The sequence below is a fragment of the Phyllopteryx taeniolatus genome, chromosome 17 (genome assembly GCF_024500385.1).
Source record: "Phyllopteryx taeniolatus isolate TA_2022b chromosome 17, UOR_Ptae_1.2, whole genome shotgun sequence".
Classification (NCBI taxonomy): domain Eukaryota; kingdom Metazoa; phylum Chordata; class Actinopteri; order Syngnathiformes; family Syngnathidae; genus Phyllopteryx; species Phyllopteryx taeniolatus.
This window is the reverse complement of record NC_084518.1, coordinates 18392384-18417977: the sequence shown is the minus strand read 5'-3', so window position 1 is coordinate 18417977 and position 25594 is coordinate 18392384. Positions and strand designations below refer to the sequence as shown.

Here is a 25594-nt window from a genome sequence, read left to right as displayed (position 1 = left end):
ACACAACCGCAAGTTCAAACACCGGTGGGAAACAACATAGCCGCATGCAATTCAATTCAGTATACTGTACTATTTGATTCTTGAGATTTTTTTTTGGGGGGGGGGGGGTATATTTCCTCTCACTTCAGGATGTCGTTGAGTCTGACTCGAGTAAAAGTAGACCAACATTTAAATACAAAAAGGGCAAAATGGTTAATTTAATAACACTTCTACTACTAATAAATACATTAAATTATTTGATCAGAATCATCTTTATTTGCCAAGTAAGTAAAAAAAAAACACAAGGAATTTGTCTCTGTTAGTTGGAGCCAGTCTAGTACGACAACAGACAGCCACTGACAAAATATACTTTTAGGTCATAAAAACATAGCACGGACAGTCAGTGAGCAATGAGAGGTTACCATTTATAACAAATTAATCTGAATAATATTGCAAAATATTTAATAATAGCCTAAGTTGGATTGATTCTTCTAGAATGAATGAAACAAGCAGACATGAAACTAAAAATGATATACATATCAGTCAAACTTCATGGACAATTGTTGCTATTTCCACTGAAGGAACTTTATCCCAGATCTAGGAACTTGGACTATTGTCTCAATATACTTGGCACTATGCACAAAAACTTTGGGATATTGTGCTTTCAGGTGAAATTTCAGGATGAACCTAAAATGCACTATCCCCTTTGTAGGTGTACTAATTTGACCTCTAAACTTTTGAATGCACAGCAGGTTGCAACAAAGAGACTGGAAGAGTCACAGAAAGTCATGAAATTGGATGTCCTCGGAACTGCGGGATTTAGTTGGACTCAAAAGTTTATGTAAAGTCAAATTATGTTGACCTGTAACGATTTCAGTAAATTTTAGGTTCATCCTGAAATTTCACAGGAAAGCCCAATATTCCTAACTTTTTGTGACTTGTGTAGTTAAAGGGCAACCAAATATTTGCACTTGCACTTTACACTAAAGGTATTGAGCCGTTTGGGATTTCCACACAATAGTAAATGTTGGGGAATGGAAGCAACTTGTAACTACAAAGTAGACTACACAGGCTATTAGTAGCTGCATCGGGAGAGAAACATACTAGCCAACAAAAAAGGATATGTCAAACGGAGACAAAAAAAGAAAACAAAAACAATGATTTCGATCTAACAACAACACCGGTATTCCACCAGATGGCACCAAATTAATACATCTATTGCATTGGCCTGAGTAGTGAATAGATGATATTTTTAGCGAACAATGGAGGATAGGTTCCAATAATAACATACAGTATGTTGACACAATGGTACAAAGAACTAAAAGTTGCCGAAACTTTAAGTGGAAATGAAGCTAAAATGTGCCTTGTGATGGGTCTCGGCCGCTGACTCAGTGCTGTCAAAGTCTCCACCGGCTGTTCCGCTTTGTGGTGAAGAGACGGGGGGGGGGGGGGGGGGGGGAGATGCTGCCTTCATCTCCCCTCGTCCTCCCGTCTGCACAGTCACTTCCTCTGAGGTTAAGAAAGAGAGAGAGTGAAACATTGACAAACACACCAAGTAGAGGCGACAGGAAGCACGAAGGAAGCCATCTTGGTTCCACTTTGACAGGTCGGCCTAGGCGACGACGTGAAAGCTTGAGATCAGTTTTCACTGACTTTTCAGTTAGGAAGTCCAACCACTGGATGAAAGTGAAGTTTAGATTGTTGCAGAGGGCGCAGCTGAAAAGAGGGACCACAGGAGCTCGATTCTGAGGCCCCTTCAAAACAACTTACGGTACTGGGAAGTCTTCTGCGGTGAGGCAGACCACGCAGGATGAGCGGCGGCCGAGTGCCATCCCGGTCGGAGGTCGTGGAGTGGAGCCCTCAGCAGCTCGCCGACCACTTGAGGAAGGTCAGACTCACTTTTTAAAATTGAAAAGCTAGAATGTCGATAACGTGCAACCACATGCTTGCCAACACTCACATTCATTGTCGCCTTCACATATCTGTTGGATTACTGCAACGATCTTGACTTTGGAGTCAGCCAGTACAGTTAGCTCGTTGCTTTGTTTATGACACATTTGAGTCTGGTTTGTTGAAATTGGATCGGTAGGGACTGCAACTGTGTCAGGCTGTCAGCATCAAAAGTACGTGTGCAGATTCGTTTTCGCCAATTAAAGTGTCTTTGAAAAGCTGTCGGAAGCCTACCACTCTCGCACGTCACATTCCCGGCCGCGACTTCGCGCATGTAACGACGTAAGAATGGCGGCCCCCGGAGGTGGGTAAATGCAATGTTTGAAATGTATTTTTAAGAATAAATACCTCGTAGATTTAAAGTAAACATCATCAGATAAAGAAGATAGGCACATTTAAAATATAACAAAGTTTTCACATCTTGGATTTAGCTCCCCTTTAAAAACCGCCTCAAAACCCATTTTTATTCCTTTGCTTTTAACACAACTGTAGACTCTGCCCTTTATTTATTAATTTACTTCCATTGTTTTAACTTTGTTATTGTTTGATCGTTTCTAAATGGAGCACCTTTTCATCTCTTTGACCCGATGACAAAAGTTAAGGAAAGTGTGATTTAAAGGTTGGGAGATTTGACTTTCCGAAGAGGCCCCACGTGTGCGTGTCTGTATGTGTTCCAGATGAATCTGACCGACTGTGACAGAACTGTGTTGAAGAACTCCATCAATGGGAAGCGATTTGTGGTGAGTTTCTTCTGCAGACAAGGAGATGCACAACCCCCTGGCTCATTAACATTCATGTTACCTCTTAATTTGTCATAAATTGGCAACATTACCAACAGTTTTACTCACCTTACACTGCTTGTTGAGAAAAACGTGTGCAAGTTTGTTTTTTTTTGCTTCTCGCCACGGCCAGCGGGCCATTTGTCTCATCTGCTGTGCATGCGATTGATCGTCTCCGTGGCGACAGTTGATGTTGGATTCAAAGGCAGCTGGGAAAAACCGATGATGACATTGTTTTAATAGCTGTAAACATGGTAACGTCGTTTTTCCGTTTACAGAACCTGAGTGACAACGACCTGCAGAAATTCCCCAAACTTCTGACCCCGTAAGATTTTTTTTATTTGACTGCAAACGCACCTATAAACAATATTAGAATTTTCACTCAAGGAAGCAGTACTTCATACACTACGCTGTGTGTATGTGGCGCCGATACTTACTGCCACTGCGTTGACAACTTAACTGATCAATCAAGTACGTGCCTGTTACCTGGCATTTTGTGTTTGTGTGTCCTCACAGGATTATTTCGAAGCTGAGTGCTGACATCAGCAAGAAGGAAGAAAAACGAAGCCTCTTTTGTAAAAAGTGGGTTCCTGTTTGGGTCAACATGTAAAACAGAAATAAATTGTCTTCTCATACGATTAAAAAACATACAGTGGTACCTCGACTTACAAGCGACCTGGCTTGCGGGTTTTCCGAGATACCATCCGTTTCTCGGCCGATTTTTTTGTCTTGAGTTGCAAGCAAAAATTTGAGTTATGACCGCTAGCTATGGCGGCGGCGTACTTCACAACAAGCAGCAGTTTGGCAGATAGTGAACAATTTTTCAAATCTACGTGTAATATGTCTGTATTTATTATACCGTCCCCTCATGGCCAATGTGCACACACTAGAATAAGCCGCAAAATCAGCACAAACTGTTTAATACTTTACCTTCTTTTTCATTATCTTAGTACTGTTTTTTTATAAAGTATAATACTATAAGATTGCTATTTTTCTTTATGTTACAAATTCTTTTTTTGTGTGTGTTTTTGGGGGACGCTGGTACAGATTAATGGCATTTCCATTAATATCCATAGGGAAAGATGACTTGAGATACAAGCGTTTTGAGTTGGGACCATGGTCACAGAATGAATGAAACTCGTAAATCAAGGCACCACTGTAGTTGTGAATATTGCTAATGTTACTGTTATGGCATTATTTTGTTTTTACAAAGAAAGCGGATTAACTGAATGTCTTTCCATCACAGAAGCATGACACCTAAATTTCATGAACCAGGTAACATTTTCTCGTAACTAGAACTAACTCATTTTTATGTTCCACAATAGGTAATGATGCCCTGGTGTGACGACGTCATACTCATACTTCTCACAGCCATTAGGGACATCTTTGCATAGTACAATGGAACCATTGAAATAAAATAAAATAAATCAATAATTAATAATACAAATAAAAATAATTTGACTTTGGCGAAAAAATTGGGCTGAATTCTTGAAACAAGAATTGTCTTAATAGTGAATATAGAAGTGAACCACTTTTAATAGTCAAATCAGTTATGACTCCTACGGTTATGTGATTTTAAAGGTGTATTTCTTTCTGAAAATGTTTCCAAAATTCCGAATTGCTGCATGGGGACTGTTGTGTAATATGTTAACTCTTTTAATAGTCCACATTTCTAGTTCCAGTACTGCTAATTTTCAATCAAAAACATACTGAATTGTCTAGTTTAAGTGTAAAAACAAATGAGACTTTGAAAAATATGCCGTTCATGGCAAACGGCATGTGAAGAAGTTGCGTGAACTCAATTCCGCTCACTTCACAAGAAGCAGCAGTTTGACAAATATTGAACAATTCTTCAAAAAAGAAGCTTCAAAATGTTTAATGCCACTCCCAGTTGATGTTTACTGTCAAACTAAACATAAAACAAAGAGATTTACCCATTGTGTATTTAAAACAACCACAGAGTAGCTTTGCCTTAGGAAAGTCTGCTTAGCTTAATGCTAACAAGCAATGCAAAACACCATTGACAGGCTAACAGTTAGCTGAGGTTTTGTGCGATTTTAGAGGCCTCTTTTACCTGGCATTTCCAATTTTTTTTACATGTTGGTGACTTGTTAAAGCTGCTAATAATGTGATATCTTCTTCTATCTTTGACAGTTCGTGATGTTAAAGGTTCAGGTGACAATCATTCTGTAAGTTCCTGTTTTTCCTGCATGAATAATATGCATTGAACCAGTCTATCCATCCTTACCGGCTAATCTTTCAAGAACGTTTTGCGGACGTTGTATCTCAGGACGACGACGACGATGCCAACGATTACGAGAGTCCCAACATCGGTAGCGAGGAGAGCAGCCACAGTGACTACGAACAACCCAACGACGACGCGGCCGAAGCGGAGCATTACGAACTTCCACCCTCAGAACACTCGGAGGACTTGGCGCACAAGCTGCGCAGCGCTGTACACCACGGAGACAACAAATACATTGGTAATATGAATTCAGGTTGATGCGTTTTTGCTGTCGCTGCATATTATGTGTGTGAATTTCAATCTGCCACCATGGGGACCAGCATGACTTTTGACTTGAATGTGTCCCTGCAGATACCAGGGATAAACGCACGTCATCCAGAGGTCCGCCGACTGCTGTTTGCCCTCGACCACCTGTGGCATCACGTCCTCCACCGTCGCCTCGGGTAGTGAGCCTTTAATGTTTTAACGTCATTTTAAAGTCATTATCACCATAAGGTGCCTTTGAGACGTCCCCATTTCACCCCAAAAAGTTCAGCTTTTCCTTGAACTTTTTATTAAAGCAGTCAGTCACAAATATTGATTATAGTTTCCGCAGCCAGTTGAGTCCGGTCAAGATCACTCGCCACACTCTTGTAGAGGAGCATCAGAGAAGTGTGAGTAAAAAAAAAAAAAAAAATTCCTAATCTTTCCATATTAGTCAAGAGGTTCAGCTTTGGCTGTGCTGTGATTGGTCGTTCTCAGGGTCTCATTATGTTGTGGTTTTTAGTGCTTCCAGGGCCGCCGCAGATCTTCCGTCGCAACAAACCGGGCAGCAATTCATCTCCCATTCGAGGTATACCCCGATGTTGCGCTGCGTTCAAGGAACCTCTGATATTTCCCAACTGTATGGGAAAACTTCAAAATGTGTTGAATAATTGAATGACATACTTTCTCTTTCAATCATCATAATGAACCCAAAACTAAATTCTTCACAGGTCCTCATGTGGCAGAGAAGGTGACTATACATATTTTTGAATAATCTTAAACACATTAACACAATGATTTTTTTCCCCCTCTATTAATTTGGTCCAGGTATCATCTGTGCTATTTTTATATATTTGTATAATCAGTGTATATTTATCAATGAATAATAATTCCAAACCATAGAGTGTATATACTGTGCAGTATGTGTTATTTATATTTTCACAACTGTATATATTAAATGTACATAATGTATATTTCTATATTAAATAAATAGGTATTAATAATAAATAATAATTTAGAATATGTCAAACAAAGCGTAATGAGTCTTATGGCTTAACAGCGACAACTACTAATGATATTTTTCACGTGTTACAGCCAGGCTTACCCTCTCGAAGGTAAACACACGCATAAACACAAACACTGTGTTACTGTGTTTCGTCATGCATTGGTTAATATTTTCTTATGTTTGTTTGGAGGCCTCAGGCGGACGTCCCGGATTGTCTGACCAGGTCCAAAACTCTCGCTCCGCCTCCTCCCTCCTCGGCCTCCATCGGCAGGAGCAACTCCTCCGTCAGGCCGCCTCCTCCGCCCAGCAGGTAGGTTGGCCTCCCTTCACTCCTAATCGGTCAGTTGTTGGAGTCTAATCATTTTGCCATGGTTTGTTGTTCCAGGATTGATGGCATAAGGGAGGTAAGTTGGATTTTGACTCGTGTTTCATTATCTCTGCGTTACAAGCATCTTATCATCTTATTTTTCCCTTCTAGCATACACACAATGATGGTGAGTTCATTTTCATTCAATCCAACCGAGCCAGGTGATTTGTTTTTCAAATTAAATATTAAAAGTTTTCTATTTTCTTCCAGCACCCAAACCCAGCACGTTCTCCCTCCTCCATAAGGCTCTGCCCCTTTGCCCGACACCCCACACCCGCCATGGAGACAGGTAGAAAGTCACAATATCCCACTTAAGGTTCAGACTGTCAGTATTAAATGAATCAATTAATTGTGTTCTTTTTGTTATTCGACAGTTTGCCTCCTGGCGCCACTTCCGTCAGGCCACTGCCTCTCAATGTCTCTTCTGGTAAGAATAGTTTATTAGAAGTCAGTCAGTACTAATTTAAAAAAAAAAAAAAAAAATCATAATTATGACTTTGATTTATGTAGTTACTTGCAAGGGAACCCAGGATTCTGAACGGTATTTTAAGGTATAATTAAAATGTGTGTGTTTTGTTTATGAATCTATTGAAATGAAATTGAAATGATTCTATTGTTCATTGTTTTCATAAATTAAAATATTTTAGAGTGCTATTTTTTTTAAAACTAAAAACACATTAATACGGGCTGTTCGGTCCGGAGTCAGAGTTTGGTCCGCATATCCGGCAGTAAGTCGGACTCGTTTGCGGTGAGGGTTGGACTCCGCCAAGGCTGCCCTTTGTCACCGATTCTGTTCATAACTTTTATGGACAGAATTTCTAGGCGCAGCCGAGGCGTAGAGGGGGTCCGGTTTGGTGGCCTCAGTATTGCATCTCTGCTTTTTGCAGGCGATGTGGTTCTGTTGGCTTCATCAAGCCGTGACCTCCAACTCTCACTGGAGCAGTTCGCAGCCGAGTGTGAAGCGGCTGGGATGAGAATCAGCACCTCCGAATCTGAGACCATGGTCATCAGTCGGAAAAGGGTGGCGTGTCCTCTCCAGGTCGGGGATGAGATCCTGCCCCAAGTGGAGGAGTTCAAGTATCTTAGGGTCTTGTTCACGAGTGAGGGAAGAATGGAACGGGAGATCGACAGGCGGATCGGTGCAGCGTCTGGAGTGATGTGGACTTTGTATCGATCCGTTGTGGTAAAGAAGGAGCTAAGCCGAAAGGCGAAGCTCTCGATTTACCGGTCGATCTACGTTCCTACCCTCACCTTTGGTCACGAGCTGTGGGTCGTGACCGAAAGAACAAGATCCAGGATACAAGCGGCCGAAATGAGTTTCCTCCGCAGGGTGTCCGGGCTCTCCCTTAGAGATAGGGTGAGAAGCTCGGTCATCCGGGAGGATCTCAGAGTATAGCCGCTGCTCCTTCACATCGAGAGGAGCCAGATGAGATGGATGGGGCATCTGATTCGGATGCCTCCGGGACGCCTCCCTGGTGAGGTGTTCCGGGCACGTCCCACCGGGAGGAGACCCCGGGGACGACCCAGGACACGCTGGAGAGACTACATCCTTCGGCTGGCCTGGGAACGCCTCGGGATCCCCCCGGAAGAGATGGATGAAGTGGCTGGGGAGAGGCAAATCAGGGCGTCCCTGCTAAAGCTACTGCCCCCGCGACCCGACCTCAGATAAGCGGTAGAAAATGGATGGATGGATGAACACATTAAGAAAATGTTCATGAAGAAGTTGCAAATTGTGTATGATCGCAAGCATCACTTTACATCTACGTGCTGTCAAACAAGCTGGTTTCTTCGCCAACAGCTCCCGATGTTCAAGGCTGGGATGATGACGAGTTTGTGAGTACAATAAACACTCAATTAAAATACAGACACCTGAAAACTCCACACTGCGTACACTAATGAAGTATTTTTACTTCTACCTTGAACGTTTCAGGATGACGAAGATGCTGATTACGAGAATCCAAACAGCAGCGGCGAGGACAGCGGCAAGGGCGCCGATGACGACGACGCGTCAAACGACACGGACTGGGCCGACAATTACGAACCGCCTCCTACGGAACCCTCGGAGGCGCTAACTCACAGGCTGTACCCCGCCCTGCCCAGCGGTGATGCCGATTACATCGGTAGGATGCTGAAAGTAGATTTAATGGATTTAAAATTGTAGAATAAATGACATGATCTCTGTGTTCTGGGCTCTATAGTGAACTCCAGCATATTTGTGTTTCGGCAAACTATTTGTGTGTTTTTTTTTGTTTTTTGTTTTTTTCATCCTCTATGATTATATTATATTATTATATATTATATAAGTATTGCCATCTTGTGGCATCTTGGTGCCAAGGAACTATATTGACGAGTTTCATTTAGAAAAAAAGTAGCGATTTGGCAACATCTTGTGGCATCTTGCGTTCCATGGAACTATGCTGAGGTAAGTTGAGGAGTTCCATTTAACAAAAGTAGTGCTTTGCTGCCATCTTTTAGCATTTTGGTGTCACGGCACATTTCCTAGAAAGTGAACCCACCCACATATTCACCGTTTGGCATTCCAAATTTGCTGATTTTTTGGGGGGGAAACCTTTGTTCTGTTACTGGCTGAAAAACTCACCTAGGGCTGTCGAATATTTTTTGACTCAATTACCCTATCGACTATTCCATTGAGTACTCGAGTAATCGCACCCCCACCGCCCCCAATAAAAAAAGACTTAAACTGCATCTGTTAGTAGTGAGTGTACAGTATAAACTCTGTACAGAATTTGTGATAACAAAATTAGCCTTTGCTAAACGGTTAGCATTCGCGATTAGCATGACATTTGAGGTAAAAAAAACATTCAGTTCAGTCATATATTATGTTACATGTATATTACACATGTAATAGTGTTTTAAAACTCCTCTGTCGTTTCTGGCAAAAAAAAGGCCAGCGGCAGAAATGTTGACTTTGGGCGGCACGGTGGACGACTGGTATATTATTATTATTATAAATTATAAATTGTTGGGGTGACTGGTTAGAGCATCTGCCTCACAGGTTTGAGGACCGGGGTTCAATCCCCGGCCCCGCCTGTGTGGAGTATGCATGTTCTCCCCGTGCCTGCATGATTTTTCTCCGGTTTCCTCCCACATCCCAAAAACATGCGCGGTAGGTTGATTGAAGACTTTAAATTGCCTGTAGGTGTGAATGTGTGCGCGAATGGTTGTTTGTTTATATGTGCCCTGCGATTGGCTGGCGACCAGTTCAGGGTGTACCCCGCCTCTCGCCCGAAGATTGCTGGGACCTAGCTCCAGCACGCCCACAACCCTAGTGAGGATAAGCGGAACGGAAGATGAATGAATGAATGAATAATTTCTATGGTTGCGTTAGCTGTTATTTTTTCTTTCTTTTTTTTGTCACAGCCCTAAACTCACACATTCACTTTTTTATGCTCCGGTCAAAGCAGGCAATGAAAAAAAAAAAAAGTATTGCTTAATTGTAATCTTGTGCCAGCTTCGTGTCAAGGACCTATGTTGAAGTAAATTCAGTAGTTTCATTTAGACAAAAATAGAGCTTTTCCATTAGCTTTTGATATTTCTTGGCAATTATAAACCTTTTTAGGGAAGTGGCTGTGAATTACTTGCAGATTTTCGCTATTAGCAGTGGTTGAACATGGCATGTGCAATATGCGTGGGCGCACAGGGCGATGGTCAGCAACACGCCTCAAAAAACAAATAAAGAGAAAAAAGACTGAAATAGTTTTCTATTGTGTCATGACATGGCATGTTTTTGGGGTGGGGGTGGGGTCTGGCACAGGGTGCCATTCAAGATAGGACTCAATTAAAAATGTCCATTGTAACCAGTACTTTGGGATTATTTGATGATTTTCAACATCTGCTCAAAGTGTTGTTCTGAAATGAATTGTGATTTATGTACCTCCTCCCGCAGATAACATTGCTAAACATGTGTCCTCGAGAGGCCTGCCACCGCCAGTCAGTCTTCGCCCGCCGGTCTCTTCGCTTCCACCTCTGTCGCCCCGCTTAGTGAGTCTTGAACTTTCATACTCAAAAACTCCACAGTCATGTTCATCCTGCTGAGTATATACAGTACAACAGGATGCTGTTTTATGTATGATATTTATTGTGTATTTTGTAGTTGGGTGAGTCATTGTCCGGTCGAGATCACTCACCGCACTGTGCCGGACAACCACTTCCAGGGAAACGTGAGTAACAATTTGCTGTGAGCCGTCACTGTTGATACACGATTTGAATCACTTTATTCAAATGATCAGTTTACCATAAATCTCATTAATGTTCCACTCCTCTATTGTTCTTCAGTGCTTCCTGGGCCACCGCAGATTTTCCGTTGCAACAAACCAGGTCGCAATTCGTCTCCCATTCGAGGTATTGAGTAGCCAGAATACTGTATACATTGCTCAGGTTAAGTAACATGTTACTGTGTTGAACATCATTTGTTGTTTTATTTTTATGTCTCTAGGTCACAACACAGAAGAGAGGGTGGGTGGTTGTTTTTTGTTTGTTTTTCTTTCTTTCTTTCTTTTAAATACATGAACAGGAGATTTTGGCAAATTAGTATTAATCTCAGTGTCATTTGTGCTAACCCTTCATAGGGTACAATTAAAATACAACTTTAGAATATTGTATTTTATGAAAACATACAGTAGGATGTAAAGAATGAAATTGTTTTTGGCTTTTTTTTTAAACTTCAAATCAATGGACATTGTGCTGCTCCTTCTGGCGTGTATGCTTTGGCCACCAGGGGTCAGTATAATGCAGACAGACACACATGAAGAAGAGTTTCAAAACTGACTCAGTAAGCTGCAGTAATATGTATCATTTTGTACAAAGGACAAAGAATTTAAGCTTGCGAGCTTGCAATAATAATAATAATAATCTTTATATTGTCTGTCTATATTTGTTGCTCCTCCGTTTGTGTTCAAATATCTGTTGTGCAAATGTTTATAACACTAAATAGGTGCTAGTTATTAGTTCATCTATAACGTTTTGCATTAATTGTTAGCATTAAACTAAAATGATTTTATTGAGGCTAAGTTATGTGGTTTTTAAATACGCAACATAATTCTCTTTGTTTTATGTTTAGTTTGACAGTAAACTTTAACTGGGAGTGGCAATAAAAAGCTTGAAGCCTCTTTTTTACACAATTATACTAAAATGAATTGTTACAGCTTGGAATTTCAATTAGTGCCTTGTAAAAAACCTAAAGCAGCTTGCTCAAAATGTTTTTTGTTTTTTTTTAAATTATCCTCTCTCATCCTATAATTTCATTTCTGTATGTTACAGCCACTTGCACACTCTCGAAGGTAAGACACACACGCAAAAAGTTACATTTGTGCTTGTAAAAACAGGAAGTAAATATGATTTTATGACTGTCACTGTGAGCATGTGATAAGAGTTCATTCATCTTGACTGGAAATCCTGTCCTCGGAAACTTAAAATGAGTGACTAGAGTTACGAACTTGTTGTGTTTTGTTGACGAGCGTGTTGTTCTTCAGGCCTCAGGTGGACGACCCGGATCCCCCCGCCAGGTCCAAACCTCCTGGGTCCGCTCCTTGTTCGTCGGCCTCCGTCGACAGGAGCAACTCCTCCGTCGGGCCTTCTCCTCCCAGCAGGTAGGTCCAAAAACCCTTCACTCGTAATTCAAAAGTTATTGGATGATAATCTAATCATTTCTTGCTGGCTCGGTGTTACAGGTTTGACGGAATGAGGGAGGTAAGTTCAAACTTGTAATAAAAATATTTTCTTTGCACGAAAAGTATCTTATTTTTTTCCTTCTAGCAAATACCCAGTGATGGTGAGAAACTTCCATTCAATCATCAAGACTTTTTATTAACGGCCAAACGCAACACCTTTCCCCTTCATAACAATCTGGCCCCTCGGCCAGCACCCCATGGTCGCCATGGAGACAGGTAGAAAGTCACTTATGGTATCTATAAAAAGTCTACACACCCTTGCTCAAATGCCAGGTTTTTGTGTTATGAAAAATAATTACACCAAGATACCTCATTTTACTGAAATAATGTGGTTGCACAAGTATGCACACCCTCATAACTGGTGATGTGGCCATGTTCAGAATTAACTAAGGATTCATGTAACGATTATTTTAATAATCGATTATAATTTTTTTTTTATGAATTGGTGCATTTTTGCATTTCCACCCTTTTATTCAAAAACAGCATATTATTTCAAATTATTTTTTTACTATATATTTATATATAAACCGGCGGCACGGTGATCAACTGGTTAGGGCATCTGCCTCACAGTTCTGAGGACCGGGGTTCAAATCCCGGCCCCGCCTGTGGAGTTTGCATGTTCTCCACGTGCCTGCATGGGTTTTCTCCGGGTAGTCCGGTTTCCTCCCACATCCCAAAAACATGCATGGTAGGTTAATTGAACACTCTAAATTGCCCGTAGGTGTGAATGGTTGTTTGTTTATGTGTGTCCTGCGATTGGCTGGTTCAGGGTGTGCCCCGCCTCCTGCCCGAAGTTAGCTGGGATAGGCTCCAGCACTCCCGCGACCCTTGTGAGGATATGGAGCTCAGACAATGGATGGATATATATATAAACTTGGCATTTGAACAGGGGTGTGTAGACTTTTTACAACCACTAACAATTTCATACATGCAGTATTAAACTGTTTCTTTTTTGTTACCAAACAGTTTGCCTCCTTGTACTACTTCTGTCAGTTCACTGCCGCTTAACATTCATCCTGGTAAGAAAACAAAAATATTTATACAATATATTTACAAATATTTAGAAGTCACAAAAAAGGAATTTCAACAGGGTATCGCCACTTTTTTTTGCTCATTTGCTGCTACGGCCACCAGTGGGCAACCTTTTCCATGATAACAATTTATCAGACACGCAGTGAACAGCTTTGAAATGTTCAGTTACCGCTGTACTTCTTTTTTCCCCCCATTGGATTCTTAAATATTTATGGCCTACTTGTGATTAAATATTTAATTATAACTTCACTACTGCGTTGGCTTAGTGACAGAAAACTATTTCGGACATTACGACAAAGTGTCATCTTTGTGTGAATGTGTGTTGTGTGTGTGTGTGTGTGCGCAGCCCATGCGGATAACAGGAGCAACTTTGCTGGATCAGACCGCTTTCGTCCTCCACCACAAAAATCTCCATCCAAACAGGTAACAGTTACCTTAATATCACATTTTATTTTTTGGTTTCATTGTATTTACATGTTCTCTTCCGCGCTTGTGTGTTTTCTCCGGGTACTCTGAATTCCTTCCACATTCACCAAGTATGCATGCTTGTGTCAGCGAAGACTCTAAATAGGCCGTAGGTGAGAATGTGAGTGTGAATGGTTGTTTGTCTCCACAATAATGAATGAATGTACAATTAGGTTTAACCCTTGTGTTGTGGGTAAAGTTGTCCCATTTTAAAAATCTATGTAAATATTTAAAATATAAGTATTTATTTAAATAACCTTTTTTTTTGTGACAACCCATCTATGATGTTACACGTACAAAGTGTGTGTGTGTGTGCATGTGTAGGGAATGGATCCTCGCTGGTATGTTGGTAAAGTGACCAGGGGTCAAGCAGAAGGGTACTTGAAACAAGTCAGCAAGGTAACACACACACTCACACAAAGGTCTCCATTTTTTTGTACTCATATTTCCCATATTTCACCGGAACACAGCTTCGAAATTGTTTTATCTGCTATGCTTGAGCCCACAGAAATAACGTCTGTGTTTGTGTTTGTGCGTACAGGACGGGGCGTACCTAGTGCGCGACAGCTCCCGCCAGCACTCCAACCAGCCGTACACACTTATGGTCCTCCACCAGAACAAAGTTTACAACATCCAGATCCGCCATGAGGACAAGCAGTTCCAACTCGGAACCGGACTCAAGGCCCAAGAGGTAATTACACCGAAACGCACAGTTGAATTATTGTCTAAAGAATTAAAGTCCCACCTGTGTGTATGTGTGTGTGTGTAGTCCTTTCCCTCAGTGTGTGATATGATCAAATACCACTCCCAGTGTCATCTGCTCCTCATCGACGCCAAGAAGCGCTGTTTGGGCCAGCAGAACCAGTGTCTGCTGTCAGAGCCAGCAGGGATTTACATGACTGGATCCCACTGAGACCTTACAATATTGGAGTAAAACAGTTTAGACCCATTCTGGTTCAAACTGGTTTAGTTGTTGTCCATGTAGATTTTTTTCCCTTGAATTTGTTGCCCCCCTTTCATCCAAGCGCTTAAGAGTCTCGATTGGACAGTGGTGCCTTGACATACGGGTGACTTGACCTTCGAGTTTTTCGAGATACAAGACATCAATCGGCAGATTTTTGTTTTTGCTCTGACTCGCGAGGGCAAACTTGTGATACGAGCACTTCACAACAAGCGGCAGTTTGGCAGATATAATCAGTAAATATTCATCGAAAAAGGGGCTCCAAGCTGTTTATTGCTAACAATTAGCATCAAAATGTCATGTGTTATAACACCTGATAGCGGAGCACAAACGCTGCAGCAACACATGTAGACAGATAAAACAACAATACTCACTGGCAGATATTCTTTATTCTCGGTGAAGAATGACTAATATTACTGCCATGTTTTTACAAAGTACAATCGAGCGTGGTCAAGGAACAAATTAATCTCATATCTCAAAGGCACCAATGGGTTTAATTTTTTTTTGACAAATGTAACATTGTAATTGCAGTTTTAAAACAATTCAAAAACATGAATAAAAAATGTTGTTGTAGTAGCGGTGGTGGATATAAATGTAGTTTTTACTTCTAGTCTAGTGGTTACTCATAAATTTCACTCTCGCTCACACACACATACACACACACCCACATTGTTGCCACCCGTATAATCCCAGTCATCAGTTACAGCTCAGCCCGTCTTGTTTTGTCTGCGTCGGCTGCAGATTCGACGCTGTCGCCAACTGACGCACAGACGCACGATGCCGTTGGCTCTTAAGGGTCCCCGAAAAGGAGTGTGAGACAGTCCCCTCCAATGACGCAGGTGTGAATATGAACTGATAAGAAGGCGAAGCATCGGTTTTGTCTGCAGGATTACAGTTCAGCACCGGTCACGCGTCAGTGCTCACAGATTTAGGGGCTAGTCCAAAATGTTGCTCTCATATCAAGATCAGAATGTGAAATGTTCCGTTTTATTATCAATACAGTCATTGTTGTTTAAGTTGTTGTTTCTCTGGGACTCGTTCTTTCGTGACTTTGTGGATTTGTCCGTTTGTAATCATCTGCATGAGAATGTTAATTTACATTTTAGACAAAAATTCAATACATTAAAAGTAGGTCACCTTAGTTGGGAAACTGTGTGTGTTGGGTAGTGCATCTCAACACGCCAGTCGGAGAAATCAAACCTTATACGCTCTTTGGTCACAGACCACATTGCGACTGCTTTTTTTAGTAGGTCAACTGATCAGAGTTGAGTTTTATTAACTATTGTATTATCTTACTCGCTACTACTATTGCTACCATTTTAATGTAATTTCTAATAAGTAGTAATAAGTATTATATTTGTCAATCGCTGCTATGACCCAGAGAACTCAACTTCACAACAAGCAGTAGATTAGCAGACAGTAACCAATTATTCACAAAAGCGGCTTCAAGCTGTTTAACGCAACTCCCGGTTGAAGTTTAACATCAAACTAAAGAAAATAAAGAGAATTAAACATTCACTAGCAATCACATAACTTTGCATTCAAGTCCGCTAGCTTAATGCTAACACATAATTGGAAACACCATAGAGAGGCAAACAAATGGCATCTTTGTGGTGGTAACGCTTTTAAGTGACGCACATTTGAACACAAACGGTGGAGCAACACAGAGACAGACAATATAACAACACTGGCGGGCATATATTCTTCATAGTTTCCTAAAAGCGACTAATTTAACTGCAGCTTACTGATGAACATCTTTGTGTAATGAATGTACATTTGTCTGTATTAGTCTATTGCGCCAGGTAGCCAAAGTGCGCAAACCAGAAGGAGTAAATGGATGGATGGATGGATGGAACAGATTTAGGGCATTTCCATTCAATTCAAATGGAGAAAGATGATTTGAAATAAGAGTCTTTTGAGTTACAAGCACTGTCACAGAAGGAATTAAACTCACATCTCTCAGCAACATTGTACATAGTACCTGATCAAACATTTATTTGTCTGTTTATTTAGCCAACAATTTATCCATCCATTTTCTGAGCTTCTCCTCACTAGGGTCGCGGGCGTGTTGGAGCCTATCCCAGCTATCATCGGGCAGGAGGCGGGGCACACCCTGAACTGGTTGCCAGCCAATCGCAGGGCACATACAAACAAACAACCATTTGCACTCACATTCACACCTACGGGCAATTTAGAGTCTCCAATTAATGCATGGTTTTGGGATGTGGGAGGAAACCGGAGTGCCCAGAGAAAACCCACGCAGGCACGGGGAGAACATGCAAACTCCACACAGGCGGGGCCAGAGATTGAACCCCGGTCCTCAGAACTGTGAGCCGGAGATTGAACCCCGGTCCTCAGAACTGTGAGGCAGATGCTCTAACCAGTCACCTCAACAATTTATAAATTTATAAACACAAATAAATGAATAATTTACAATTAGATATTTGTTATCTGTTGACCTTTGCTGTGTTAATTGTATTGATATTTAGTTTATGGATTTACAATTGTAATTTCAAACTAGAATTGGTATTCAGAAGAGTACCACTTGAGTAAAGAAAAAAACAGTAAGAATAACACTTTATTTACTTTGAAAATACTTTAGGAAACTTTACAGCAGAAAATATATGAAATACCAAAAAGTGAGCAAGATAACAGTGAAATCGAGTGTACTACTTAGTAGCTTTGTCACTTTCGTAAAGAATTTATCAAAAATGTGATTTACATGTGAAATGAATGATATATTAATGATAGGGCGTTCAAAGTGTTAAAAAAAAATCTGTGATTTTGAGCTGATGAGCAACGACTGAAACTGTAAAAAGAGATTCAATCAGTCATTGTCATCTGGCCCAGGGCAGGAATTCAAGATGCCCTTACTTAAAACAACCAATAAGTGTGTGTATGTGCGTGTGTACCAGCAGCCAATCAGCTTGCATGTGGGCGGTGCAGCCGAGTATAAGTGCAAGTGTAGGTGTGTAGTGTTGTGTGTGTGTGTTTTTTTCAATAGGATCATCATGTCCACCACTGCGTCCTTCGTGCCTCTTTGCGGCCTTCCCCAGCAGGACCTTCCGTCTCTGGGCGTGGATCCCTCTGACTTCAGCCTTTACAGCCCTCCACCTCCACCCGAGCCCAGACACTCTTCACTGGCGTGCCTCCCACCAGACCTCGGCCTGCTCCGCGGGCCTGTAGGAGAACACCCCAACTTTGGAGCCGCCTTCTACAACCACCATAGTCCTTTCCTCCCCGGCGGGCCTTGGTACTCTGCGGACGGGATGCTGGGCCTGGCCCGTCCGCCGTACTCCTACTCGGCCCTCATCGCCATGGCCATACAGAGCTCACCCTCGCAGCGGCTGACGCTAAGCCAGATCTACCAGTACGTCTCGGAGCACTTCCCCTTCTACAGCCGCAACAAAGCCGGCTGGCAGAACTCCATCCGGCACAACCTGTCGCTCAATGACTGCTTCCGCAAGGTTCCACGTGAGGAGAACAATCCTGGTGAGTTGAGGTGATGTGAATTTGTGCGTCTCTGAACAAGGCTTGCAAAATGGTGGAGAGTTTCCAGTACTCAACCTGTACGGTTGAGATTAAGAAAGAGTAGATGGGCAGAGGGTAGATACAGATAAAACCGGATAGACGGTTTGAGGGATGAGAGCAATGGGGACAATAACAGCCATAGCATGGCTCAGCTGGTAGTGGTCAACTCCCAACCTGAAGGTTTTGAGTTTGAGCCTCAGAGAGTGATCCAGATCTTGAGAGGGACATCCTGATCCTGAGAGAGAGATCCTGATGGCCACCAGCGGTCGCACCACCAGAAGCAGGGAATGATGGGAATTGAGGGTAATTTAATAGAAATGTATTCTGCTGCTTCACTCAAATCAGCGGCGTATCCAAAGCTTACTTTGTACCTCAGATTTTGGCTCACAACACAAACCAAAAAATTCGACAAAGGCTCATACTCGAAAAACTTGAGGGCACTTGGAACTCAAGGGACTACTGCACGTGAATTAAATCTGTTTGTTTTAGTTAGAACTATTTTGAAGTTCCCTACCAAGAGCCAACCCAGTTTTGTAAATTCCTGGTTTCCCAACTTTTTGCAACCCAACTCTTTACCTTCATCTTTCATGCTGCAGGTAAAGGAAACTTCTGGACTCTGGACCCGAACTGCGACAAGATGTTTGACAATGGCAACTTCTGCCGCAAGAGGAAGAGGAAAACCGACACCTTGACATCCGCCAAGAAATGTCGCAACTCCTCGTCTGACTCCTCGTCTGAGCCCAGTCCCAAATGTCCCAACATGCATTGCAGCTCGGAGTTTCCTGCCCTGTCAGACCAACATATCTCCCCTCAGTCTTCCGTGTGCATGCAGGTCCCAGATGAGTCCTCCCTGCTTCCTCCTGCTCTTCCTCCTCAGGGGTTTGTCTACTCGCCAGGAGCCGTGGTGCCTCAGTGGGAGGCCTGTAGCTCCTCTCCTTCTCCTCCTTCATTTGCTCCTGCCGTGTTCTTCCCCTCTTCTCAATTAAGCCATCCTCCCTTCTCGCCGTCGTCGCTCTACACTGACCTGGAGACCACGTGCGCTTCTCTGCTGGAGTTCCACGAGGAGCAGCCACCGCAGTTGGACCCCTTCCAGGCTCACCTCTTGGGGGGCCTCATGGAGGAGCTGCCCCTTGACTCATTAGTTATCAAGCAGAGACTCTAACATCCATTTGATGCTTTAAAATGTCTGCCACTGTGCTAATAGCTATTTATTATTGTTTTTTTTTAATGTATTTTATAAGTTAAAAACTGCATGTGAAATTTTGTTTGGAATAAAAATTAAATAAAAGAAATAATGTGTTCTCCAATCATTCATTTCCAAATGTAAACAGACTACAACTTGTTTACGATATATGCATTTTTAGGATTACAAAGTCCATAGTAATAATAATAGGAACAGCTCTCAGTCCGATGCAGTGCCACCGCAATAATCTCATGGCTGCCCACATATTGTTCAATGAATACAGTCATCCCCCACTATATTGCAGATTTTTCTGGTAAATATACAATAATAACGTAGTTGGCCAAGTCATATTTGAACAATTTTGTAAAACAAGAAAACTACATTTTTAGCAAACACTAGTACTTTTTATTGATTTGCTAACAGTAAATAAAAAATAACGTAAGCAATTATGCTATTCGGCTAACGATAGTAGAATTTTCCACCTGGAATTTCTTGCAATATCGCGGTAATTAACTCATATTCATTCTGTCACAGAGTGGGGAGTGAATAACCACTGTAAATGACTCACAATTATTTCTGTAATGGTATTTTTTGGGGTCATTTTCTAGTTGTAGAGTGTGAAATGTTTGACATTGTCTTTTGATTGGAGGTGAGGACAAAATGCCAAACTTTATTTTTTTTTGATGATATGATGACAATCCATGTTACAGAGTTCCACTGAATGTTAAACTACAACTTTACGCGTCTGGTTTCAAAGCCGACTTTAAAAAAGCTTTATTACCACTTAATTAAAGACACTATAAATAGCCGACTAGTGTGGAACTTGCGAAAATCATGTACATGCGATGAAGAAAATGGCAATAAATGAAGCAAACGGAAGACTTATCATTGTACTGGTATATGTGCAAATGTTTGACCATTTATAATAAGACCTCAGAGTTGCATTATTCTGCTACATTTTCATAATTCTGATGAAGACACCAAAGGCACATTACAGTGATATTGACACAACTGGAATAGGCTTCAGTTCCCCGAAGGTCCCACCGGCATTTAGGCTTACACATGACGTTTAATTGGTGTTAGGATTATGAGGGGTCCTTGGAACATTTTTTTCCCCCTAGACCCAAAATGTTTGAGAACCCCAGTTTGAACACTATCTTCACACCATCAATGCACTTTAACAAGCCATTACTTGAATGTGAATGCTTGGTGTTTGACAGCACTCACACAATGATGCGGCATGTCATGATCGTGATAGTGATTGTGGGGTTTTGGATAGGGTCCTGATAGTGCCCCCTTTGAATCCGCATCCCACTTTTGGTGTGTGTCGCCACAGGCCTCTATGTGGGTGTGCGTTGCCACGGGGCTCTATGTGGGTGTGCGTGTCTGCACGCCATGTGTTTAGCCATCACGTCATTCCATTGATGTGGATGTGTGTGTAAATAGGCGGCACACGCAGACGCGCTGATACGATCAGCAGATCAATACGGCCGAGAGACGACGAGTGTTTACAACACAATAGGCAGAGTGTGCCCTCTGTTTATAGCCCGCATGCCCTCGCTGCGCCTTGGAGGACCCCCTGAGGTCCACACTGGTGTCCTGCGTTACGACTCTCTTAATTTCACTTAAGCGTTTTATAGTACATGGAGTGTACAGTCCTCCACAAACTAAATATGTATGCAAACGTGAAAAAACACGAGCAACAAATATTGTAATATGTTAGCACAGGCCTAACTACAGTTAGCATGTTTGCGCTTGATCAATTCCTTATCGAACTGGCTTAGGCCAAGTGGTTTCTGCACTTAGGGTGGTATTTGCAAACAATAATTTTGTCATGTTAGCATACCAACTGTTAGCATGTTAAACAGTACTTGATTCATGATGTAAAATCCTTCACAAGCTGCCATAGTCCTTTCTGTACTCAGGTTTCTGTCTTGATATTTGTGAACATGTTAGCATTTGATCAAATATGATTGGAGAAGGAACCCATCAAAAGGGCATGATGGAAACTTTATTCAGGTTGCTATCTTGCTACATGTTGGCACACAGACTGTTAGCATGTCAGCCTTCAACCTATCGCAGCAGGGTTTTTAGTACATAGCCAATGAGGCATGTTCCCAAAGATTGTTTGCATCCTAGTTGTTAGCATTCTCGCTATTAGCATTGCTCGAGTTCCACTGCGTTGGGCTTCGAAGTCTAAATACTTCTCGAGACTTCAACAAATCTGTCACAAATCAGGGTTGGAAGTTAGCAACGAGTAGCAGCCTCAAAATCAAGCCTAGCGTGTAAGAATCTTATGCTATTAAACCCAGGAAAGACTATGTATTAGGTACATTAATAGATAAAGAAAAACACTTTATAATCATGATATACTGGTGTAATAGCTTGCATTGTTTCCAGTCAGTATTAACTTTCTTGATGATTGACTTTACATTAAGTTACCAAATACGGTTCCACGCCCTTTAATTGGCTCTAAAGGCAAGTTTGAGGGATTTAAAGTGCTATAAGGTAGCACGTTTGAAATACATTACAGCAACTTTACTTTTGTTTATTTGTCTTTACATTAAAGAATTTGTGTCAGTCCAGCTGTCAAGCCAAGATCACATTACTACGTTGTTTATGCAACAACCCGCGTGCACACACGCACGCAGACATCAATTTTAATTTCAATTAACCCCATAATTTAACTGCTTTGTTGTAAGGAATTGGTGTCATAAATTTAAGAAAATGTTAGTAATCGCTTCAGTAAGTGTGTATAAAGATGGCTAGTTTGGACTACATCATGAATAGAATCCTGCTGTAAAACTGGAGGATCCCTGGAGGGCAGGTAGAGAATTGTAATGTGTGTGGTTGACCTGCTAACTGCCAGGCTGATGGCTGGCAGGCTTACATTTGCATGTATCACACACACACACACACACATGCACGCATACGAGTTGTTGAGACTTGCAGTAACCTCACAAACTGAAACCACCACTATTGGAATATTCAGAATATACATTATTTTACATTTAATTCTAGGCGCTGCTAGTACCTAAGTTCCTTTTATAAACCTATAGAATGGAACATGTTTATTTTTAAAATAATTAAAAAATTAAAATATTTTGGAGTCAGGATGAGACTCTTCTCGTAGTAAATTGTGAGCCGGAACCTCTGAGGTTGGACACAATCCACTTTGGGGGATGCTGTTTGGTCTTTGTTTATATTCAGAAGCAATTTTTCCTATGAGAAACAACAGGGGGAAAAAATCTGTTCTCAAACTTTCATAATCCTTTCTATTCTGTACAGGCGATGTTTTAAATCAACATTGTACCATTTTTAACTGTCATCCATCCATCCATTTTCTTCCACTTATTATATACAAGCATTGAAAAAAAGTTAACCACAGTTCTAAATGTTTTTGTTTGCTTTTTGTTTTGTTTTACTGTGTCAAACTTTTAACGAAAGGGTATGGGTAAAGATTTGTGCGCCCCAGAGCGGAAGTCCGTCACAAAATCAGACAATAGGGATGAGCGAAACAACTTTACTCATCATTAACTACTATTTATCCTGCTCATCTAAAAAGAGATACACATATCTCAAAATATTTTCATTTTGTTATCAATATTTTCATTTCATTTTTTGACTTCAAGGAACGTAATATACTGACCACTGTGCGTGGTGGGGCGGCGACCTGGCACCCTCTATTGACCAGCTGCCACTGGTCTCCCTTGTATCGTGTGATGGCAGTCCATCGATTGGAACAATTGTAATAAGTAATAACAGGCTCTGGCCTTCTTGTGTCGAGTTTGCATGTTTTCCCCGTGCTTGTGTGTTGTTTTTCTCCGGGTACTTTGACTTTCTCCCGCTTTCCAAAATCGTAGATATTCGGTTCACTGCCGAGTCTAAATTATCCATGGTGCTGATTACAGCATTTCAGGGCTAGTTTGACAAAAGCATCTCACTGATATGTTATGAAGAAACATGGGAACTGTTTTAAATTGTTGGGAAAAATGCATAATATGTCACCAGTAAAGGTCACATTGGAAGAAAATGACAGTATGAGCGTTATTGTTGTTGGGGGGATGTCACGTCGTCATGCTGGTACGGTGACAGCTTTAAGAGCACCGACCCCCATGTTGCCTTTAACGTGAAACCTCATCCAACCCAACCACTAACCGAACAGATCCCCCCCCCCCCCCTTGTTCCCACACTACCCAGCCAGAGACGTCTCCATTAGTCCCGTCGAGGGGGCCTCACCTGTAGTTTTCCACTCAGATAAGACAGCTGCTCACTGTCAAAAATCACCTGCCAACTAGTTTCATGCAGTTCAAAAGGAGAGATGAATACTTTTAAGATTGACGTGGTTGGGAAGATTGATCCAAATATCGATATTGTGCATATAAGGTGTTGCAGCTTCTCTGGTGGCCTAAACACAATCAAAAGCAGCTCTGAGCTAATTTAACAACCTAAATTCAAATATTTATTCAGTGCAGTTGTATCACGTTATTCCCAACAGTTGGATCTCTTCATTCCATAGGCTTTCTCTCGGTTGCACTCCTTCAAGTAAGTGTATGTGCATGTTAAATTATTATTTATTTTTTTTGTCCAACCAGATTTCAGCCTCTATATGTTGCCATGTCAATCTAACCTGCCCAAGGCCTTCAGAATCAGTAGTGCTGGTACATATAACATAAACTATATTAGCAATGGGACTGTTTCTTTAACTAATCACATTTCAAATTCTAGCTGGCCCACAATAATATCAGAATTTCTCCATCCATTGATTGGTTGATCAGAGCAAAACTGTTACTGCCAACTTCAACTAGCAAAACACATCTGTAGCTATCTGCAAAAATGTAAAGAATACATTTAATTATCAGCATCTCTGGCGAGTATGATGTAGTTTATTGATTTTAATTGTTTTGTCATGTTATTAGATAAATACAATAGTGCCTGCGTGACCAAGTTCATTACCCAAAACACAAATCATCATTGGTAGTTATTGAGGATTCGATTACATCAGGTTAGTCCCCACTAAGGTCCAGGTGCCAAATGCACAACCTGCCACTCAAGTTTTGGTATTGAATGATACTGGTATAATGAGGTGATATTTTCGCTTGCGTGCTGAGCTATCATCAAATGCTGGCACACATTCTCTGAACTAAAACGTATGCTTGAATGAGTTTGGTTTGGAAGCAGCAGCGACATCAACACCTTCCCAAACTGTGGGGGTACGTGAGCGCCCTCCAGAGGTGGAATAATGCTTACGCATTTACTTTGCGGTATTTGTCTTTTCCTTACAAGCATGTCCTCTATGAAAATAAACAATCTAAATAAAAAGGGGAAAATGTATTTAAAAAATAATAATAATAATGGTACCAGCACGGTTAGTGGTCATCATTTCTCACAGTTCTGGATTTGTAATTCAACTCTCCTGTGTGGAGTTTGCATGTTTTTCCCGACTTTCTCCATTCCAAAAACATGCATGTTCGTTTCATTTAAGACTAAACTGTCCATAGGTGTGAATGTGAGTGCAAACGTATGTGTCATGCGACTGACTGGCAACCAGGAAAGGGTGTACACCGCCTCTCGCCCGAGGTTAGCTGGGATAGGGTCCACCTCACTTGTGAACCCTAATGAGGTCAACCGCTATGGAAAACAGATCGACGGATGAAAATGAGGGTGCATAACTAAAAGGAGCAGGCACCACAGTGTGTACCTTTGACCTTTCCTGTAGGTGGCAGTGGTGTACCTTGAGACCAGCTACTCCAGCAGACTTTAAAGTGTTAACATGACACCATTGAAGATCAGTCAAGAGTTAAATTGGATCTGCTGCTTGGCTGAAAATAACCTCTAAAAGCAGGCAGTCTTCGGTAGTTCATCATGTGATGTCACAGGTAGTTAGAAAAACATCAATAACAAACACTTATCGGGGAAAAGATATGTGGGCTCCATGAAAACGAGGCCTGGGAAGTTTAAAAGAAATTAGCCCTCGACATCAGTTTCAGTGATCACCATGAAATTGGGCGCAGATGATTAATTCTACGTGGATGCACGAAAGAGACTCAAGGAGCTATACCCAAAATCGAACAGGAAGTTAATCATTTTGGTTTGCAGCAGCCATTTTAGGGGCAGAACTGTGAAAAAGGGGCCTGGAAAGTGGGAACAAAGGAATCCTCCT

The 25594-nt window shown here is 41.6% G+C and overlaps 2 protein-coding genes and 2 long non-coding RNA genes across 8 annotated transcripts in view; 2 read left to right on the top strand and 2 right to left on the bottom strand.

Moving 5' to 3' along the window:
- Positions 1-1417: 1417 nt before the first annotated feature.
- On the bottom strand, positions 1418-8614 carry LOC133467737 (uncharacterized). The gene is made up of 4 exons (XR_009785305.1): positions 8486-8614; positions 2778-2917; positions 1940-2680; positions 1418-1857 (listed from the first exon to the last, which is right to left on the bottom strand). It is a non-coding gene; the product is annotated as an uncharacterized LOC133467737 (long non-coding RNA).
- Positions 1727-15295, top strand: lcp2a (lymphocyte cytosolic protein 2a). Of its 2 annotated transcripts, none has more exons than XM_061752906.1 (32): positions 1727-1867; positions 2607-2669; positions 2987-3033; positions 3225-3290; positions 3955-3983; positions 4863-4897; positions 4999-5191; positions 5305-5396; positions 5549-5606; positions 5720-5785; positions 5928-5947; positions 6292-6311; positions 6393-6512; positions 6588-6606; positions 6681-6696; positions 6780-6858; positions 6944-6996; positions 8368-8402; positions 8500-8689; positions 10477-10571; positions 10684-10750; positions 10866-10931; positions 11026-11045; positions 11850-11869; positions 12062-12178; positions 12260-12278; positions 12345-12475; positions 13226-13278; positions 13638-13714; positions 14081-14155; positions 14298-14447; positions 14526-15295. In XM_061752906.1, the coding sequence occupies exons 1-32, from the start codon at positions 1790-1792 to the stop codon at positions 14667-14669; spliced, it is 2313 nt and encodes a 770-aa protein (XP_061608890.1). In that variant the 5' UTR covers positions 1727-1789; the 3' UTR covers positions 14670-15295. The 2 variants fall into 2 exon arrangements, with proteins under 2 accessions (XP_061608890.1, XP_061608889.1); XM_061752905.1 differs by having other exon boundaries at positions 5540-5606.
- Positions 12074-25594, bottom strand: part of LOC133467736 (uncharacterized) — a 32113-nt gene continuing 18592 nt past the window's right edge. For 2 of the 3 annotated variants that reach the window (XR_009785302.1, XR_009785304.1), the window contains exon 4: positions 15468-15598. This is a non-coding gene — a long non-coding RNA (uncharacterized LOC133467736). Of the gene's footprint in view, positions 12199-15467; positions 15599-25594 lie in introns of those variants that run through there. The other variant, XR_009785303.1, reaches the window with a different exon arrangement.
- Positions 15437-19460, top strand: foxi3a (forkhead box I3a). 2 transcript variants are annotated; one of them, XM_061752929.1, is made up of 3 exons: positions 15437-15556; positions 17722-18209; positions 18845-19458. In XM_061752929.1, exons 2-3 carry the CDS (start codon positions 17729-17731, stop codon positions 19408-19410), a joined length of 1047 nt encoding a protein of 348 aa, XP_061608913.1. In that variant the 5' UTR covers positions 15437-15556; positions 17722-17728; the 3' UTR covers positions 19411-19458. The 2 variants fall into 2 exon arrangements, with proteins under 2 accessions (XP_061608913.1, XP_061608912.1); XM_061752928.1 differs by lacking the exon at positions 15437-15556 and having other exon boundaries at positions 17454-18209; positions 18845-19460.